The sequence below is a fragment of the Perna viridis genome, chromosome 2 (genome assembly GCF_037379345.1).
Source record: "Perna viridis isolate PV_CMFRI_1.1 ecotype Kerala chromosome 2, ASM3737934v1, whole genome shotgun sequence".
In the NCBI taxonomy this organism is placed as follows: domain Eukaryota; kingdom Metazoa; phylum Mollusca; class Bivalvia; order Mytilida; family Mytilidae; genus Perna; species Perna viridis.
The window spans coordinates 11,363,800-11,385,007 of NC_142446.1; the positions used below are offsets into that span (position 1 = coordinate 11,363,800).

The 21,208-nt window shown below is 33.5% G+C and overlaps 1 protein-coding gene across 1 annotated transcript in view; it reads left to right on the forward strand.

The window, feature by feature from the left end:
• The first annotated feature begins 9,702 nt into the window (after window positions 1-9,702).
• Window positions 9,703-21,208, forward strand: part of LOC148623630 (hypoxia-inducible factor 1-alpha-like) — a 58,751-nt gene continuing 47,245 nt past the window's right edge. The window contains exon 1 of the mRNA XM_088565608.1: window positions 9,703-9,802. Within this exon, the coding sequence (XP_088421734.1) occupies window positions 9,780-9,802 (23 nt within the window). The 5' untranslated portion in view covers window positions 9,703-9,779. The remainder of the gene's footprint in view (window positions 9,803-21,208) is intronic.

Consider the following 21,208-nt stretch of genomic DNA (forward strand, 5'->3'; position numbering starts at 1 on the left):
ATTTTTTTTAACTCGAAAGTCACGTGAGTGGCTTCGAGTATTGTAAGTGTAAGAATGACAAAACGGACGGAAATGCTTTCTTCAAATTAATGCGTGATTCTCTTTTAAACTTTAAATATTTCACCTATATCCAAAACGAATGATGTTTTAAACATTTTAAGTGTTAATTGTCAGCTAAATATTGTCGAACTGGTAAACAGAGTCGCCAAACCATTTTTTTGCCGCTTGGCCGCGTAGTAATTTCATAGACGATAGTTAAAAGCCAATACAGTTTAATTGGAGTTATCTCTCTTTGGGTGGTGTTGGATTTTAACTATGCCCCGCGAATGGCATTATTATCAAAATCATTTTATCAAGGCGCGTCACAATCAACATCAAGTTTAAGGTCTCAAGAACGTACACAAAGGCAAGAATCTTATTTTCACGATATTTGTATACATCTTTGTTTTGTTTTGCTGCAGGTTGCAAAGGAAATATGGGTTCAACACCAAAACATTCTCGAACCTTAGTCCATGTCATGACCGGCACTCTAGCACATGGCTTAAACAATAAACATCGGGACCCTATCTTGCAGGTTGCACACCAAGCGACTTCTGAGTTTCAGCACCTTCGGTGTTTTGATTATATATTCTTTGAATAAGGACAACTAATTTTTTTTATTCCGACATAGTCGATATTGAGTTCGATTTGACATCACATGACAACCATGCTGCTTTACCATGGCAACCTACCCGGTGTAGCTTACAACCTCGCATTTTCGTCGGACAAACGTGATAGCAACCGTGACATTTAAGGCTCCATTGGGGGCATTGGTGTACGGAATATTTTCGATTACTTTCATATATTGAACAATCTTTTATATATTGAATAATTGGAAACAGTCTACTTGCTGAACCAATGAAATATTGAAATAGTACAGTGATCTCAAATTTCGGTATTAACAAAGCGAGCATATGCGTCGGCTATATTTTTTTTTCGACGCAGTCGGTATAGTTTCGCTTGTTTACCCTTTGACCTTTAGGACGCTCTTCTGTGGAAAGGCAAGTCACCTGATCGCAATTCTGTTTCCCGATTGGCCAAATACTGATAACTTGGTGGCTTTCGAAAATTTGAAATTGCATGCCATGTGTTATTTTCTTGAAAGAAATCAGAAACTTAGAAATAAAAAGAAAAAAATTTTACTACGTCGGCTATCTTTTTTAAATATAGTACTTGTTTAAAAATAGTTCTTGCTATAAATAGACTGGCATGAGGAAATGACGAAGAACAATTCATGTGTACCTTCGATGGCGACATACTTGCAGTCATTGATTGATTGATTGATTGATTGAGGGTCGTAACTACCATTGAGGCAGCGGAGGCAATTGCCTCCGCTAGAATTTCGGCAACATTCAAAAAAATATATGTTCGAAGTAAAATTACGCATTTGAAAGATCAATTACTAGAGAAACTGAAATCCGTTCTCTATGACAATTGTCTGGTACCGTCGTTGGTAAAAAAAAAAACTGAAAAATGTTGTTGATATTATGAAAACCCTGTACGTGTACATGAATGATTGACCAACCCGAAATGACTTTCCTCAAGACAGATGGGAGGCAAAATGCAAGCCAACGGGTCAAGGTCGTCACAGTCTGTTGAGACCCTCTTTTGCCGACCTGGAATTGTATTCGAAAATCCATCGTATAATGAAACTCTTTTAACACTACCAGCTGGTTCATGTATTTGTGAGTGATTTTTCTCTGCTCTAAGACGTTTGAAGACATGATGCAGAGCCATAATGACGGTGGATCGTCTCTGTGGTTTAGTCATGCTCCATGTTCAACGGAATGACAACTTTGGATAGGTACGTAAAGGTTCTGGCAGTGCTAAAAAGATGGGATATGGCCTATACCTCTAATGAACTGAGTAGTACTGGACAGACACTAAATTCCAACTGATACTTGGATGTCGTGCAAGAATATCAGTTACATAAATTACTCAGAGTGAAGGGTATCAGAGACTATAAAATCTTTGGAATGCTTGCAAAAAGATGGATAAAATAAAATATATACTAAAAAAAAATATTTTTGATACAAACCAAGTGCCAGTTTCAGGGATTATTTTGGTGTTCCGGAGGACATTTTGGCATTACCTCGGGGTTCGGAGATTAGCGGAAAAATGAATCACACTTCGTCCCTCGATAATTCAAGTGGAGTGTCCTAGGTATATATTTGTCGATTTGAGTGATCCCTTATATCCAAATGTATGATATTGTCCAAGATACAGCCAAAAATATCAGTGTGAAACCCTATGGAATCATAATCAAGGGGTTGTGGCTATATGTGTGGTACCAGGAAAATCTACCTTGCTTTCGGAACTGAATATAACAATTAACGTATAGTGTGTACATCCTTACCATTTTTCAATTCTATCAGATTATTTAAATTGCATATATTTTGTAAAGGAAACTCTGACCGATAGTGCAGAAATTTTAAAAAAACATGGAATAATTTCAAAGATACATACAAAAATAACAATATTTACATCAATTCAAGAATTTGTGGCCATGTAAATTAAAATTATATGATTATCTTTTTATTCCTCCATCAACATGACGAGCATATTATTGTCAACATTTGCAATTTCAACTAATTCAAGGAAGCACACGTTTATACATATTTTGTATCCCAAGTAAAGTGTTACATGCATATATGATATATTCAAAATTCTGAGTGGGATCTTATATTAGACAATAGAAGGGGGATTATAAGTCATCACGTAGCTTATACATATAGTCAGAATCAATACACATCAATACAGTCCACAAATTGGAAGATAACGCTTTTATATTACCTGTCGTTCAACCCAAGTTCACCATCTTGCTCGAAATAACTTGGGGAATCTCTTATTGGTAAAATGTCAACTATTCCTTAAAACATTTCATTCGAATATTCAGAAAATATTCACAGCGAAGAACAAGATGTTTGATAAATATATCAAATGAATAAAGGTTGCTGCCTTAATCGGTAAAGAACATAGCTTGCCAAACAAGAAAAAATGTTTAGTCATATTTGGTAAGAATTTCGATGAAATCAAGTCTTAGAGTTATTGATTTTTTACCGCAGTCACCTGTAAAGACATGTTCATGTCCTATACGTAACGTGAAAAAGCCGAATTTCATACGGCTTTGTAGTCCAAAATACATTTTGTATAGCAATTTCATCTTGTTTTTATACCCATTCAATGATCAAAATCACAAACCACTAACACACGAATCTTTTATAAAATCTGAGTATGAATCGTGAAAAGTGTCTCTGTATTGTTGTTTCAAGAATGTTGATAGCTCGCTTCACAGGCAGTAGGAAGAATTACGCGTTTACATATAATACGCGCGGTTTGAAACCAACAGAATGCAGTGGATGTTTTTTGTTTGAGTTTGTTGGTTATGTTTTCAGTTCGTTGAAATGTAGTATTTTCCGTATCAGTTACTGCCCCTTCGTAAGTTAATTGTTTTTGCTTGTGTTTTTTTGTTTTGTTTTTTGTTTTTGTTTTTTGTTTTTGTTTTTTTTTTCATTCAATAACGGAATCGCCCAGTTTCAGTGATAATTGCTCATTTAAACTACGGTTCTTTTTAATTCATTATATATAAGGTTCTATATCCTTGCCTATGCATTTGCAATGTCTTGTATTTTCTTACAGCCACTGATTGTCGTACTGAGAGGAATTGTTCCATAGGCATTAAGGATAGCAGGAACATGAAGACCACCAACGTTATTAGTTCATAGTTACTTGATAAAAGTTCATGCATCAAATCTTTAATAAAAACTGCAAATAACAAAGCTGGCAATACTCTACCTTATCCCATTCCCCGTTTAACTGAAAAAAATTAGTTGCCAGTCTATTGAATTAAACGTGTGTAGTGGTGGATTTGTACGAAATAACACAAAAAAATTTAATTCCAACAATACCAATTTCAGTTAGCTTGTATAAAATAATGTCTTTCCAAACTTTAACGAAATCCTTTTCGTTATCTAGAAATATCACATAAATGTTAGAATCTCGTTCTACAACACCGTACCAATTTCAATTTTCCCCATCGAATCTATACAAAAATACTTTAAAAAAACAACAGTGAAGCCATTTCAGAAGGTTTCAGGTTTAGGAATTTAAGTTTTTATTGCCAAATTCCCAAGTATCAATTTTGTTTTATACCTCTCTGTTGATGAAGTATACCATGACAGCTTCACACTATTTTTTGGAAAAATGTAATTTTGTATCGATTTTTTGGAAAAATGTAATTTTATATAGATTCTGTGGTGAATTTTTCAAATGGACTCAGTTTTGGCAGTGCTGTATGTAATAATATAATTACTCCTTCAGCGTATAAATTTCGATCGCCATAGTTAATTTGTCTTGTATATGAGTAACGTGTTCTTGAACTGAGGTTAACGTGACAGCGCAATGTCTTGTCCTTATTGTTCCCTTTGCGTAACGGAATTATGACACCGCACCAGAATGAATACGGTAGATATTCATATATCAGACTGAATGAAGAATATTAGACATTTTAACACTGTTCTTCCTCCGTAGTCTTGTTATTCTATCTTGTCATGACGATTTACCGGTTTTTACTTTCAAATTGCATTTTACCAGTTGTTATCAGATTGTCTAAATTGTTACCATTGTTAGTATTACCAGGGACTTAATATTACATTATATACAAACCATGGGATTACTGAACAGATTTGACAACTTGTATTGCTTTCTTCGTCCGTAGTACCAGGGTATAATCATTCAAAATACTGTCCCCATAGTTAACACACTTTGCTCAGCGAGGTTCGTCGAAAAATAACTTACAAGTTGAAGCACCTCGATTTTCGGACAGGTTTGGAGAACTCGCCTATATTGCATTCAGCTGCTTGTTTGAACTTTCAGCTTGTAGCTTCCGCTTTCGTATCTTTATTCTAACAATCATCTTCATGGAACCTCAACTAGGGGTACACAATTTGCCTAAAATTCTATCAATGTTCTCTGTGATCGATTTTTATTTCTGTATGTATTGCAAGGACCAACTCTCTTTTGTAGTAAAGGAACAACCTTTTTTTAACAAGTTTTTGTTATATCAACATTAAAATCTCCCCAAAATTGTTACTTAATTGTGAGATAACTATAAATGACACTCAAATACAATAGAATCTGTTGGATTTTCAATGTTGATTATCTCCTATGAGCAGACAGATTGGAATAAATATTTACATAGTTCATAATCCAGACCCATAAAACAACATAATTTAAAAAAAATAAAAATATGAAACCTTTTTTGGGGTGTATCACATTTTTCAGATTTTGCATGATTCTTACTAAGACTTAAACGTCTAGTATAAGTAGGGTACTTTATTATCTTGCTTTTGAACAAGTTTTTGTGCAATTTTCGCACGAAATTCAAAAACTCGTCTTCGCATTGTCATCTTGCATAAATTTTTGGACAGTGTGATGCCTGTATTACGATTATCTTTTGCATACAAAACCCAATCATTGGCGGAAATTTTGTTATGTATCAAATCAATCTATGGAAATTGAAAGACGCCATTGTTGTTGTTGTTATATAGCATATTCTTCCACTAATTGGAGAAATGTGTAACATTACATATTATTTATCTGTAAGATACTGAGATACATTTGACGGGTACTGTGGCACAGAGAGTCAGCATCTGAAGCTGACATCCTTCAGTAGGTATGAAGTTTGAAGCACATACCCCCTGTGATGTAATCAAGATGGTTCTCTCCTTCAGCTGATCGATAGGCATTGTCAATGCCAAGTATTACATCTGTTAGTGACTCATGGTCCATCCTTGGTAGTTTGGTTACTAGCTCGTCGTGAGATCTCATCGCCTGTATAAATGTAGCACAGACTTCGTGGAGTGGTAAAATGACATCGGGTTTCTGCTCCTTCGTTACACAGAATACAGGTTGGGTCAATCAACTTCATACTGATTGAAGCGGTGTACTATTGACTGTAAGATATAGATGCCAGTCATGAGTCGGCATTTGCCACTGGCCTTTGTAACAGCCATTTTGTTCATATACAGCTGTTTCCCAAATTCTGTGGACTTTCCCTATTTTCAATTTGTCGATCTTAACATTCTTCAGCGTGAATTTGGTTCGAACGTTGGAGCGTGTGTTCCCAGTGGTCATTTATGACATCATACATTATTCTCTTCCTGGTGTTTTCTGGGCTGCATCTCCAGTAGGTCATGTGGGTTCGGTAGGTTGTATTTCTCCAGTAACGAGGCAGTCAGTAAAAAACAGCTACGGGCCGGGTGACTTCTTTTTAGTAGCTAATTGGCGCCATGCAAGTTGATTAAGCCCAGCAGACTACACCAACGTGATTATAGTACGCTTATGGACCTCTGCTTCTACAGGAATTTCCCCAAGTAGCAGTTAGAAACCGCATCCGATGCTCTATTTGAGAGGTGTTGGATTTGTTTCAGCAATTTCTTGTGGAAGGCAGCGAGGAGAGTAACGTACTTTGTTGATAGTCGAATTACACCCAGGACATAGACAAGACGAGGAATCAAGTAAACAGCACACTCGATGATTCTTTCCATTGGCTCCCTGTAGACCTGATTCCATCATGGCATATAAATCTTTTCTTGATGTGCTGATTCTTTCAAGGCAACAGTTCCTGTGCTATGTTTTGAACCGTTGTCCTTTGTAATTCCTAGATGATAGTGTTTGAAGATGGTAGTATTGGCATTTCATTAAGGGTGTGATCTACTCCAATCCCTTCGTCGTTTATTTGAAAATCTGGGCTTTAGATTCACTATGAGGTTGCGTTGAATCCCTGTACATTCAGCATGGTCTGCAACTCATCTTTGTCGAATGAGGCAAGGGTGTCGTCAGCTACTGTGGGTGTGCCGTAGAACAATGGAACCAATGTGACATTTTTATCTCTAAATAAGGATCTTTCTGTCCATAAATAGTAATCAAAGTACTCATGTACTGAATCAATATATATATCGATCGTTTAAATTTGTACGCCTCAAATAATCGTCGTCAAATTGCAAAAATATGAGATAAAAGCAGGGATAAGAGGAAAGTATGGGGATCGATTAAACGTATCTTAACACAAGATTATTGTTGTAAATGGTTAACATTGAAGTTAAGATCTTGGATTTATTTTTATACTCACCATTCTGATTACGAAGGACATTTAATAAACACACAACAGAAATGGCGATGCATTGTAGCATACAGTGCGGCAGTTTGCGAAAAAATCAGGTTCGATGTTGATTTACATGGAACACCTAGATGAATAAACACAAAACACCCAACATGCTGCGTAATTGAACTATAAACTACTAGTTGGCCTTTCCCGGTTTCTAAATTTTCAAGTCGAAATTCAATGTAAAGGTCTGCAGGTCGAAACTGTCTTTCAAATTATTCAAACTTTAACCACAATCATTGAAATAAAGCATGCCATTGGATACGTGTCCCTCTCTAGCTACATTCTCAATTGATAAGCTGTATAGCTTAAGTCCTACAAATTGTCGTATAGACACCTGTGTGTCATGTAAAAGCGTTTGGTTTTTGGGCACCTAGTTTCAGAGACAGGTACATAAACATAAACGCCAAAGTTTTAGGATAAAATTTCAACATTTATGTCTGGTGCAGTAAATACTCGCCGCGCACTTTTAAGGCCCTGAAGCATCTACAGCGCTATCATTATAACACTTGGCCAAATAGCCAAGTATAATTATTATTACAAAAAGCAATATCATTAGACCACAGACTGACACCATTCATGAGAATTGCATTGTCGAAATTCCTATACCATCGTCTATAAACAAAGTTTCATATTTATTTGTCATCTCTGGGCCTTCGGTGTCGCGAGGCGGTAACCGTGATAAAAATACTCGATAAGTAGGTGATAGATCAGGATGGTTTCGGGGGTTATGCTATCCTTTTGTTAAAAGTTTAGTAAAAAAATGAGCGGCAAATGCTAGCCTGGAACAGGGAGTGTAGTCACTGCCTGGAACCTCTTTCTTTATATCAGTTTCTTGATCGGAACCACTGCCCCCTTTTTGTAAATATATGGACCAGCCAGGTCCTGTAGGAATTATCTGAAGACAGCTCTTCCAGTTTGCACTCAGCATTGCTCTTTTCCATTTCTATGAACGATGACTATTTAAAATCTCGAAGGGTTTTCATTTCTCGCTAAACATCAAATGTTTTTTATGCGTCTAAAAATATTGCATTTGTAGGCAACTTAATGTATCGATATATTGAATATAATATAATGAACGATTGGTTTATTCGAGTAAATGCATAGAAAAATAGATGCTGATAAGAGGTTAGAGGTCAACTATTTTTAATTGAATAGTTGTTAATACAAACCAAATTAATTAACATATTTAGTTCACAGTAAGATTCTTATAATATTAATCTTAAGATTAGTCGATGATCGGTATCCTATAAACTAGTCACCTGTTAATTGTATATCAACCTTGGTGGGGAGAATTCAGAAGTCAGGGGGAAAATGTCTTTAACATAGTAATAAATACTGGGAACAAAAAAAACCTGTTAAATTTGCTACCATTTATTCAAAATTCATGTGAAATAAGGACTATTGTGTCTGGTCTATGGTATCTTGTAATTTTTGTTTCCCCCTTTTTCTTATAAATTTCATATTTTGTAATGGTACATTGATCTCAACGGTTCTCACCATGTGGGTTAACATTAACACACGTTTATTCACAACTACTGTATTATTATTTGTATGTATACCTACATTTTGTAAATTGTATTGTGCGCAGATGTATGGCAAGCCAAAGTGGTCAAAAATGCCTGTTTATAAATATTTATAAATATTAATAAATAGGCATTTTGTCCACTTTGGCTTGCCATACAGATGTCTTAACCAATTATTGTAAATGTATATGAACCCAGAACCAATAAATATTTAGTAATTACAGCTCAAGTTAACAATAAATAGAGGTCATTGTCAGCCGTCACAGGCATATATATAGACACAAAAGAAAGACATTTAAAACCGTCCGTGCGAGACTCGTAAGAGTAGTCAAGGACGTTAAAAAACCCCTTAGTAGTAGACATTTAAATAGGCTTGCTGTACATTTTGCACGCGGTCAGTTACACAGACGATTAGGCTGCAGAAGCTTTTTGCGCATAAGATCCGGTGAACGGAAAAGGTACCAGTATCGTATTGCATATCCCTGAGCGGGTGTACGTGGATGCCATAAAAATATAGTGCATTTTCTTTTTGCCTCTCTACAAACTAATATTTTGTCAAAAGATATGAACAATGACTTATAAAATAGAGCAAACATCACACTGTAAGGTGAAGAACTTTTTTAAAAGAAAATCTAACATAATATCATAAAAATGTTCCACTGAAAAGGTTGGTTTGGTGAGTGCAAAACGAAAGTGAAAGTAGGGAAAATGGCTATTTATAGTTCGAGACTACTTTTCTGTCCGATCTTCGTGGACTCACCCTATTTTCTTTGCGGGAAATTATTTTTTCACATGTCCTTAGAAATGCTACATAAGTGAAAGTTTTATTGAATCAATTTACATATTTTTAAAAAAAAATCCTAAAAATATGCACTTCACTATAGAAGTCTATGGAAAAATTAATACGATATGAGACCAAAATACGAAAGGCACTTCAGAGTTATTTCCCTTTACCTGTTTAAGTCACATCCTGTTGTTGTGACACAGTGTCTGAAAAACAGATCAGTTTCGTCGGATTAAACATTTCTAATTGGATATTTTGATTAATAATGAGTGGGTCTACCAAAAGAAGGTATTTAGTTTTATAATTTATCAATCACTTAGATGTTTTTAAGTGATCACTGTTACCCTTACGACTGAACAGTTCTATTAAAGTTTTGTTTTCGGAAATCGAGTGATATGAAATGACGAAATGGGGGTCAAATCTTCATTTGCAATATATTCATCTTTATAACTTAAGTATTATTTTCAAATACTGTCTATGTTTTGATTTTTAGATTTTTCACTGAAACTTGTGTTAGTTAGGCGTTTATATTTTAAACAACTTTAAATGTATTTCTTGTGTTTAATACACATGTATGACTGTATAGTGTATATCTTGCCACTTGTTCAAATTTAAAATATCAGTGTCAGGAGCATACTATTTCTGAGTAGCCTAATCAATTAGCAGCTTTTATGCCAAAGATTAACAGATTGATTCAATTAAAGTCATTGTTTTATTTGTTTGAAAACTAATTTGTGTGTTTAACATTTACAATGTACTACTACTAGTCCGAATTTCCTCTGATCCTGCAACCCTCCTCTTTTTTTATTTGTTTATTGATATGTCGGATTGGGGTCAGAACTATGTGCCATACAAAAAGTTGAGATTCAGTGGTACCTCAGTCTCGGAGTACGGCCCTTCAACTGCTTCTAACGACTGCATGTCGCACCCAAATTTGATTCTGGAATAATTTTCCTGTATGCTGATACCATATCTTATACAAAAATTGCATTTATTGAGTTTTAATAATTTTTCACGAAAGACCCTGCTTTGTTGACATTTGAGTCGTAATACATGTGAAGTGGCATGAGATGAGACAAGGCAGATCATGTTACTTTTTGTTTGGAACAGAGCAGACACAATTCTGAAAACCAGAATCAAATAGAAAATTATATAATTCCGGTGAAAAATTTTTGTCTGCTACTGCTCCATTAAAAAAGTAGCAAGCTGCACCTAGTCTCATCTTGCACCACTTCTTATGTACGAGGAAATTTTGACTAACAATGTACAAGTACAGTGTGGGAAACCACCGCTCGCCAGCTCGCCAAATACAAGTAGATATGTAATTTGGCAAGTTCTCATTAGCTTACAATCATCAATTTGGCCACCGTCATTTGATTGGCAAGTTTCAAGGAAAGTTAACCAGGCAACAGGTTATTTAGTAAAGTATCCCTTAACATCATACATTAAAGGTATGTTCCCTACATTTTAAGAAGTTTAGCTTGAATATGTCAAGTGAATTTTGGCATGCTATGCACAATTTTATCGATTTTTAAAGCATTGTTTACGATCTGCCATTTTAATTTCTGGTAAACTGAATGTGCCAAAGCCTATGCAACGGTTCCGATCTCATATTACTATTCAGAAGAATTTAAGATATGTTACCTCGCAAATTAGTTGTTTATTGTCAAAATGAAAATGAACAAGCAGCAAATAATAAACATTTTCTTGTTTCATTAATTATAATTTTATTTTTAAAATATGAGTTCAGAAATGGAGTACTTATTTTGTTACTGTAAAGTACATGAAAAACTTCAATGGGAGGGAATATTCGAAAATGGAAAAGTTTTTGATAAATTTTAAAACAAATGAAAAGATAGTTGAAGAAAGAAAAAGAAAGGCAGAATGGCAAGTTGGGAAAAAATGGTTTCCCACGCTGAAGTACATTTTATACATTGTAAAAGTATTCCTCTTTTGAACTTACATGTAAGTATAATTTTCAAAAACTAATGCTGCACCTTCAGTTTATGTTAACAGACACCAGACATACAGGCTTTGGTGCTCATAATGTGAATTTCTTGCCAGTCTTTTTGGAAAGTTGAAACTTCTTGCCTGCCATTATTCAGTCAGGTACCCAAAGACTGCCTGGATGACCGAACTAATTTGTTCAAGACCTAATTTTTTAGGGAAATTGACAAATATGTATGGAAATATTTGAAATCAGTGGGAGAAGTTTAATTTAGTTCTTTTATATGTTGTTGAGGTCAAGTATACAATGTGCAGTACAGAAAGAGACATACAACATGTACCATGATTAATCATCAACATAGTGGTACACCACTCTGAGAGTGGTAGCCAATAACATAATTCTTAAGATTTCTTACAAATTCTTTTTGGAAGTTGTTGGGCATAACCTACAATTGTACCATGCAAAATGAAAAAATAGTAAGTCATGGTACCTTTGTATGTCTCTTTTTGTACTGTACATGTATAAATATTGTACATTTTTATGTCACATAGCTAATATGGAAGTCAGAGTTTAGGCAAAAATGTTAATGGACATTTTCATCTGGTTTAGCTTAACATTTCCTTTTATTCCCAAGTTCTGCCCCTCAAAATATGTCAAGAAATGATATTTCCACATTGTTTATTTTGTCAGTATTCAGGTTTGTCAATCAGTGTTCAACAAATTTTGAAAATTCTAACTTTTCACGGGAAAGTTCGGGCTTTCCGTTTATCAAATCTGCTTTCCAAGCTTAAAATATCATATAAAAATTCTTCAATTTCTACTTTTCTCTTTCTTCTATTGTTTTAAAAACTTACCCTTAAACTACTGCAAAATTTGCCATGGTAATGTTGATTGGCCCCATAGGCTGTCAGTGCAGCGACTAGAGATTATGAGTTAGATACACTTAAATCGCCTTTAAATTTTGTTGGAGTGAGATTTTAGTTTACAGCCATTTATTTTAAATTTGTTTGAAAGTTGTTCACATGTAACATTTCAATTTTAAGGCAATTTTGACAATTTAGTGTACTTAGTGTAAGCTCCTGTGACTAATAAGTAGAAAAATACATAATGTAAGAGGGTTAAAATTAGGGTTGGTCTCAGGCCTAGGACCCTCAATTTCTGACCTAAGACTTATGAAATCTCATTTACATACACATGTACTTGGGTCCCGAACCTTCAACCCTTTTAATCAACAATTTATTGTGAACTTTTCATTTTCCTCAAGTGGACCTTTGATTTGAGGCTTGGAAAAGACCTTCCACTCTTGGAAATAAACTTGAACCCCTATTTTGAGACAGTCAAATTAGTCCCAAAATGTTAAAAATTAAAATAGGTGAAAACTAAGGTTGTACAAAAATGTAGTAATTAATTACACATATTTTAAACTACTAGCAAAAAATGTAAATGTGAATGTCCTGGTCATCTACATTTAGATACTTAAAAAAATTAGGGTTAAAAGATAAGAGTTAGTCAGTAATCTGATAATTTTGTGCCCATTTAATTTACAAGAGTACTACCTGAACAGAGTTCAATTTCTTAATTTTCTGTTAGACAAACATGTACTATACTGTAGGTAAGGCCAGACACAAAAAATGTACATTGTATGCATATGAGAAATTTTGTTTGTCCCGTAAAGATTCCACAGGACAACCTAAATGTTTAGTTTTGCCTGTAAAGTTTTGTTTTGATATAATTATATACATGTACATGTATTTGAACTACCTTTTATGCCCATCTGATGATGGTCTGTCTGTAAAAATTTTGTCACAATTATCTTGACTCACAGTGGATTGCTTTCTAATTTGGTTTGAAGCTTTCTATCCATTTAGATCGGGAATACATCTACATTGTATGTTGTGCTATTTTGGTTATTGCCTGATATCTATTTTCTTTTTTTGTTGAACTTTCTTTTTATCACTATTGGGAGAAAGAGAAAACATTGTCACAAAAATCTACGGGTTTTGCTGCCTTTACTATGGCACCGCTGAATACTGAACTTGTCGTAGCCATGGCTATGTTGTTTCATTTTTTTATGAATTTTGAGCCCCACATCAAAGAGCAAAGCAGTTCTAGTAAAAAATTGATGATGGAAACACCAAAAATCTGTATTTTTTTGTTTTGTTTTTTTCTATACCAAACAAATAAGGGTTAACACAGTCCTTGCCTTCAAATTTTTTGTCGAGTAGCCCTTTGGGCTAGCAAGTTTGAATTTTTGGTAGCCCGAACTCAAAACTAATAGCCCGAAAAATTCAGAAAAAAAATAAAGAATTTATCAATACCAAAAACTATCGACAGACAACGACCCTCAAAATCAAAATAAGAACCACGGTAATTTTAATTTGAGAACTAAATATTATGTTGTCCTACAAGTATTTGTGAAAGATTTTATTATATAAATCGATTAGTTTTTATTTAGTTTTACTTTTAATCATTGTTTTTTTATAGTAACTCTAACATAAAATAAACGTTGCGGCATATTACTGTTTTTAATTAACGCCCGGTTTCCAGATATCGTCAGGTTTAACTCGGAATGATTTGACACGAAAGGACAAAAGGTCGCGAAAGTAAATAATGACAAAAATAAACAATAGTGACATTGTCGTAACTTTGTAATTATATTTCGGACAGAATGTAAACACAACAACGTACTGTAGGTCATTGAAACACTTTAATCTTACACCTTCTCAACTCGAATCTGACTAGCCCAGTCGGGCTACAGACATTTAAACTGTACTAGCCTGAGGCTGATTTTACTAGCCCTGGGCTTCGGGCTAGTAGCTAACGTCGAGGACTGTTGACCGGGAAAAAATAGGGTCGGACGGTGACAGAAACACAGAATACTTTTTTTAGACCCTATCAGTACGAATGGGGGTTTACCTAGCATGTCAAAGTGCAACTTCATGTTTAAAAAGTAATCAGTGCAGTATCCCTGCTACAGTTTTAAACCTCTCTAAGTTTTTTCCTGGGTCATTGATAGTGAAGGCAGGTCTAGTAGTTGGCAAATCCGTATGTTTGTCCATCACACTGACTTAGGCCTAAGGGGTACTTATACCATGTATTTGTATACTTTGTGTAATCTGTAACTCAAAAAGTCTTTAACCAATATTATTGAAACTGTGCAGTGTTTATACATTATGAGTGTGCACTTTCTATTTTGGAGATATTTGATAAATATTTTCCATAATTTTTAGAATGTGGAACTTAGCCATTTTTTTGGTAAAAAATGAGTACAAATGATTTGACAGTTAGAATTATAGTTGTTGTCTTTTTCACTTTTTGATTATGTTAGATAAGTTTTTTTATCTTTACAGTTAAATTATTGAGATAGGTTGTTAGAAATGTAGCAGTTCTAGCCTACTTGACAGTGTTATGTTTAGGTGGTGTGCTAACTCTGTTCAGCATCCACAACCAGTAATTTTATTCTTTCCTTGATTGGGAGGCCATATTTTACTCATTTCTTTAAGCTAAAAAAAGTTAATGCAGTGGTAACTTCAAAAAGTGGACAAAATTTTGGGTCTCATGAATTTATAAACAAAAGGAACATGTAAAATGAAAGGAAATTTGGGTACAGAATCTTAGAAAACAAGATAAAGCTAGGAAGTTGTATGAAATGTGAAAAACCCAAAGACCATGACTAAAATATCAAAAAAAAAAATATGAAGGGGTTTTTGGTGCAGCCTTTGTGATTCGCCTGTATAACAGAAGTCATTTCCTAAGCTGGCTAGTCAAAATCGCATTCTTAGAATTTAAATTAAAGGTTAAAGGCCTAGTGGGATGGAGAAAATGAAAAGGTTTCACACTCTGCACATGAGAAAGCAAAAACATTTGTTACAGTATGCATACATTTTGTTACAAAATAAAAAAGAGAATTAATAAAAATATTTTGGTTACTTTTCATTATTCGAATCTAGGGAAAAAAATACAAGATCTTTGAAATATATAAAAGTGCTTAAATTACAGGATTTTGCATCAACATGTAACTTCCAAAATTGCTTCATAGCCCTCAGAGGACTACAACCTCCCTATGAGGACATCATGTTCTGAAACTAGTCCTTTGGACTACATGTATGTTGTAAAGTGTAAAACCTTGAAATCATTAATTTCTGTGAATAGTCTAACAATGTCTTGACAGTGTTATTTCCTTTAGAATTTGGTATGAAAAAATGAAAAGTTTCAGTAACAGTAATTTTGGCAGTGTGAAATCTGAATCAGTAATGTATCCAAAGATAGTTGAATTAACCTATGTACATGTACATGTATATACCTACAAAATATGCATGTAAACAAAAAGCAAATCTACATTAAGGTATCATTTTTTTTATAGATTCAATCATTGGATTCATTAAAATACAAAATGAGCTTAGCTTCATTTTAGTACATTTTAATAGAACTGAACCATCAAAATATTAAATAAAACAAAAAAACAATGTATCAAGAGCTGAAATTATCTACATAAAATATTTAGGTTTATTTAATTATCTCATTCTGAAATAATCACTGTACAGGCTTAGTATTTAAGGAAAATATATTATGTTTAAAGTGGAAATAACACAGTCTTCGTAGTACATGAATATATAATACTTGTACATGTTGATTTGTAAATTTGCAGAAATTCTTTATAACAAATAAGATAATTTATGACAGACAAGTTCATACCACCATAACCTTTTAACATACATTATACATTGTACATGTAGGAGGGAATGTAAAGTTAAAACTTGGTCATTCATGTTACTTTTCTTTGATTTAAAAAAAATCTACTTGTACATACTTTTGTACATCTTTTGATGAAAAATGTTCTATTACATGTAGCAGTGAGAAAGTTGAATTCTACTGCAAAACATACTCTTGTCAATGTTAATTTTGAAATTTACTAAAATCCTAGAGGGCTGGAAAAGAATCAAAGACTGAAGTCTTCAAAGTGGCTGATCATCAAATATTTTATGCCTCTGATTTTTGCATACTTTCAACATCCGAAAATGGCACGAATGAAATAAGCTCTAAAATCAGGTGACTTCCACTAGAATCTTGGTTCCCTTGATATGATTTCTCTTTCATAACCGTGATGACCAGAATGTTTTCAATCAAAACAACTGGTTACCAGGAACCATATTAAACAACTGGCAATGGCTATATATAGATATTTGGGCCCTGATAATGTATATGACCTATATAGTCAACTGTAACAAGCCCCTGTGTCTGAATTGGAAATAGGTTAAGTTCAATGCTAACCGATCATTTCAATTTTTAATGTAAACTTCCCATTCTCATACAAGCAAAAAGCACATGTAGAACACATGTGTGAAGCTAGAACTATGCTATGGCGGTAAACTTGACAACAATCAGCAGTTTAATGTACAGTAGTAATATTTAATTATGCAAATCATATGTGAATGTAAAGTATTGAAATTATGAGTGCAATATATTTAGGTTACAGACCACCAATTCAACCAATGAGCATTTGGAACGTATGCAAAAATAGTCCTATGCAGAAATTACCCCTGTTCCTCATAGTGCTGTGAAAAAAGTTGTCATCTTTTTTAAAAAATTGAAATAGTTTCTGAAAGGAAAAACATTTCTGTACATTTTATAGGTGCATTTTGCTTCTTGTGATGTGAAGCCTAATCTCCATAATGGTCTCTAAATATACCCCTATCTTGTGAAAACACTGGGATTTCCCATGCTATTTATAGACCCTTCACTTCCGGTGACCGGTACTGCACTGCAAGTCTGCTAACCCCACATGCCATTCTGAGGATTGTGAGCTGACATATGTAGAATCATGCTGATATATAGTCCTCTGCAGGTTAAAATTAATATAAAGTCCAGAGAAGCCATTGAACATTGTGAAATCAGCATAGAAGCCTATGGGAAGTGGAATTAGTGGTTTCTAGCCTATGAGCGACTTGAAAAAAGATGTATCAAAATGAAAATATGCAGCTGTTTTAAAAGGGTACATGTGCAGGTTAAGATTTTTCCTAAGACCAAGATTTATGCATGTTGGTCTATTCATATAAAATTTTGTTCACAGTTAAATATCATCAATAGTGGACAATAATTTATTAGAAATGTTATCAAATCTAGAAGGCATCAGATAAATAGGTCATATTGGGACAAATTTATTTATACATTATTGAGTTTGATGATAATAATGAAAAGTAAATTTACACTTTGCGACCTCACATCTGGTTTCTGGAGATAGAACTTTATACTTGCTTAAAAAAATTTAAACCACACTACATATGCCAGAATCTGGTAAAAGTTCATTGAGACTAGAGGAAATTTTAATATTTTTATAGGATTAGTTACTTGAACCTACAATGTATATAGGAAAAATGATATTTATTTATTGCTTTCTAAAAGCTTTTAAACAAATTAAATAGACAGGTGGTTTTTAAATCTAAAAAATACATTAAAAACTAGTAATTTGTCATTAATTGGAAGACAATGAAACTATGATTTCCTTTTAATATTATCCTATGATTTAAAAATTGTTTAAATTGTTTATAAAATGTCAGTGATAATAGAGGGCAAAATGGTCTTTAGAAAAAAAGAAGACTATAAATTATGTTTTAACTGAATTTTCTCAATTGTTTTTTTAAGCTCATCTTGCACATTTCTGCTTTGATTTTCCTGCCAATTATCTCCCCTTTGTTTATCTACTTCCTGTTGAGAATAAAAACAAACCCATAAGGTTTTTAAACTCTTAAATCATTTACAGGAACTGTTTACATTCTTTTCAATTAAAGGTATTTTGATTCTATCATCTCTAGTCACTGTTAACTTGTTTCCCATACTACCAATACCCTTAAACATGATTTTATTGAAGTGGTGAAATTTATGCTGCCATTTTTGTTTGATCTTCTCACTTAATTTACTTTGTCAAGTTGTTGAATGAACAAAACTAGAAGCAGGTGTTGTCCATAACTTTATTTTAAAACGGAGATGTTACAATTTCGCACTTGCCATTTTTAGCTCACCTGGCCAAAGCCCATGTGAGCTATTGCCATCACTTGGCATCCGTCATCGTCTGTCGTCAATAACAATTTTTCAAAACTCTTACCCTCTGACACTACTTGACCAATTGAAACTAAACTTAATATGAATGTTCCTTGGGATATCCTGCATAGAACTGACGTGGGGATTTATGATCCATCGAAAAAACATGGCCACAGTTACTAAAAATAGAACATAATGGTCAGACAGTTTTTTTGCTTATATCTCCAAAACTTTTAGGTTTAGCCAAATTCTGACATTGGGTAAGACAATTAAGCATGATGAGATCTACCCATGGTCAAATTTTCATTTTTTAATCCATTAAGAGGTGTTGGTGTTATTGCCCTTTTTGAGTTTTTTTGCTATTTTTAATATTAATTCTTTCAAAAATCGTCTCCTCTGACTATTTGACTAGTTGGAACCAAACTTGGTATGTATGTTCCTTGGGGTATCCTGCAAAGAACTGATGTGGGGATTTTTGATGTGTCAAAAACATGTAGTTTTTTGCTTATCATATCTCCAAAACAGTTAGATTTAGCCAAATTCTTTCAATTGCTGAATTGATTCTTATTATAAGGCCTACAAAAGTCTCCAGGGATCAAAGTTGTCAGATGACTCTTTATAAGAGTTATTGTCCTTGAAAGATGAAAAATTCAAGCATGATCAGGGGATGTGCATGCAACTTTCAAAATTTCATAACAAAACTCGAAAGAATGAAAAAATAATATATAAAATTAATGGAATTATTCAGTTGTATGAAAATAAAGCAAATAGCTGTCCTTCTGACATCACAGGCGCAAAAATGTTTTTTTTCTAAAGTCGCCTTTTTTCTAAATCAGCAAAGTTTCAACATTGTTCAATTTCAATGAAAATTGATTTCTAGGGTGCACATACCATTCTGAATTCAGTAGAATTTGAATAGAATTGGTCAAGCCTCCATTTTTTTTTTAAATGACTACCAGAATTAGCAAAATTTCAACATTGCTGGATTTCAATGAAAATTGATTTCTAAGATAAACATGGCATTCTTGACTCAATTGTTGCTTCAGAGTTTGACAGAATCCAACCATTTACTGGTTTTGACTACTTTTGAATTTTGCTTGCACACACATGATCACTTGTGATGAATGTCTTTGCAATGTATGAAGTTGTTTCTTGAGTGTGGGCACCATTGCCAGAAATATGTCTGCAAGGGTGACCAAGAAGAACACAATTGACAAAATATTCGAGTTATGGTAAACTTCAGGCAATTAGTTTGTCCTTGTAATGCTAGAATTATCAGAAGTCTTTGTTTTCTCATTTGTTATGGATTCAAGTTTCCAAATTCACAATTAACACTTTTAACACTTAATGATTAAATTTCAGTTGTGTTTCTGGCCAATGAGAGCCTTTGATGTCCCTTCTCCTTTACTTTATTTTATACAAAAATAATTTGACAATAAGAATATCAATTTGTAGGCAAGTATTAAATCTTACTTGCTTGGTTTCCTTTTTTTCCTTTAATGAACAATATACATTCATTGTACATGTAATATGTAATGTCCAGTCATAGTTGGTGACGAATTGATAGTAATAGAATTTGCTTGAACTCTAAAGAAATTGAGAGAATATGTACAATTATCTTATTTAATGTTTATAAACTTTAAGATACCGAATTACAAAAGAGGCCTTGGAAAAAAAGCATGATTTGAAAAAAAAATTATGAACTCTTGAAGATATTGGTATGATAGTAATGGGTGTATAAACATTTTTCTTGGTTAGAAACAACATGTTCTTTATGATGTCATCTCAGCAGATTTTCAGATACTTGGATGTTTACTAGTCTTTTCTTAATCCTTGATTACATAATGCAACGGAAACGTAGTACCAGACAGCACTTTCTAATCTGATAATTGTTCCATTTAATCATTCTAATTGTACATTTATTGCATCCTATCAGAAATCAAGGATTTCAAGTTTAACTTTTCACTAACTACATTCATGATACACCACAAGTGAAATATCCTTGAAATATCCAAGATTAAATCTAATATGTTAAACAGTTTTTTTTTCTTTCTGCGCATTGAAATGTGTGACCTATATGTACCGCACATGAATAAACCTTCAAAAAATAAGTAAACTGTATTTTATACTTGGGTAAAACAAAAGCTGTTTGTTATGTTGATTCATGGGAAACTTAATAACTCAAGTGGATTTTACTGCACATTATTGAATTACTTACATCTTTGTTTTGTGTATAGTTAAAGAAAAAAATATATTTATTTTGTTATAAGAACATGTATATCATACAACAAATTATTACATTATAACAAATATTTTCATAAGTTCATTTGAAAAAGCAAAGCAGTTCTTCACTGATTGTGATAATTGAAGTTTTCACTGGTGTTCAAACTGAGTCATAAAAACTAAGTTTATAACAGGTCGAGAAATCCTAGGCTCAATTTTTTTTTTTAGAATATAGAATTCACACTGTCTGTCTGTCAATCCACAATATTTTCCAAGCAGCTTGCAGCGTTGATATGAAACTTTGTGGGATATAACCACATGGAGATGTGCATACAGTCAGGAATTTATGTTTGGACAAAAATTGTAGAAATGATGGCTGTTGAGCTTAAGCTTTTTTCAGTCTGATGCGTTGTCTGCTACTCTTCCTTAACAATTTGCAGGATTGTAGTGAAACTCAAAGGATTACTATAGTGGCATGTGTGTAT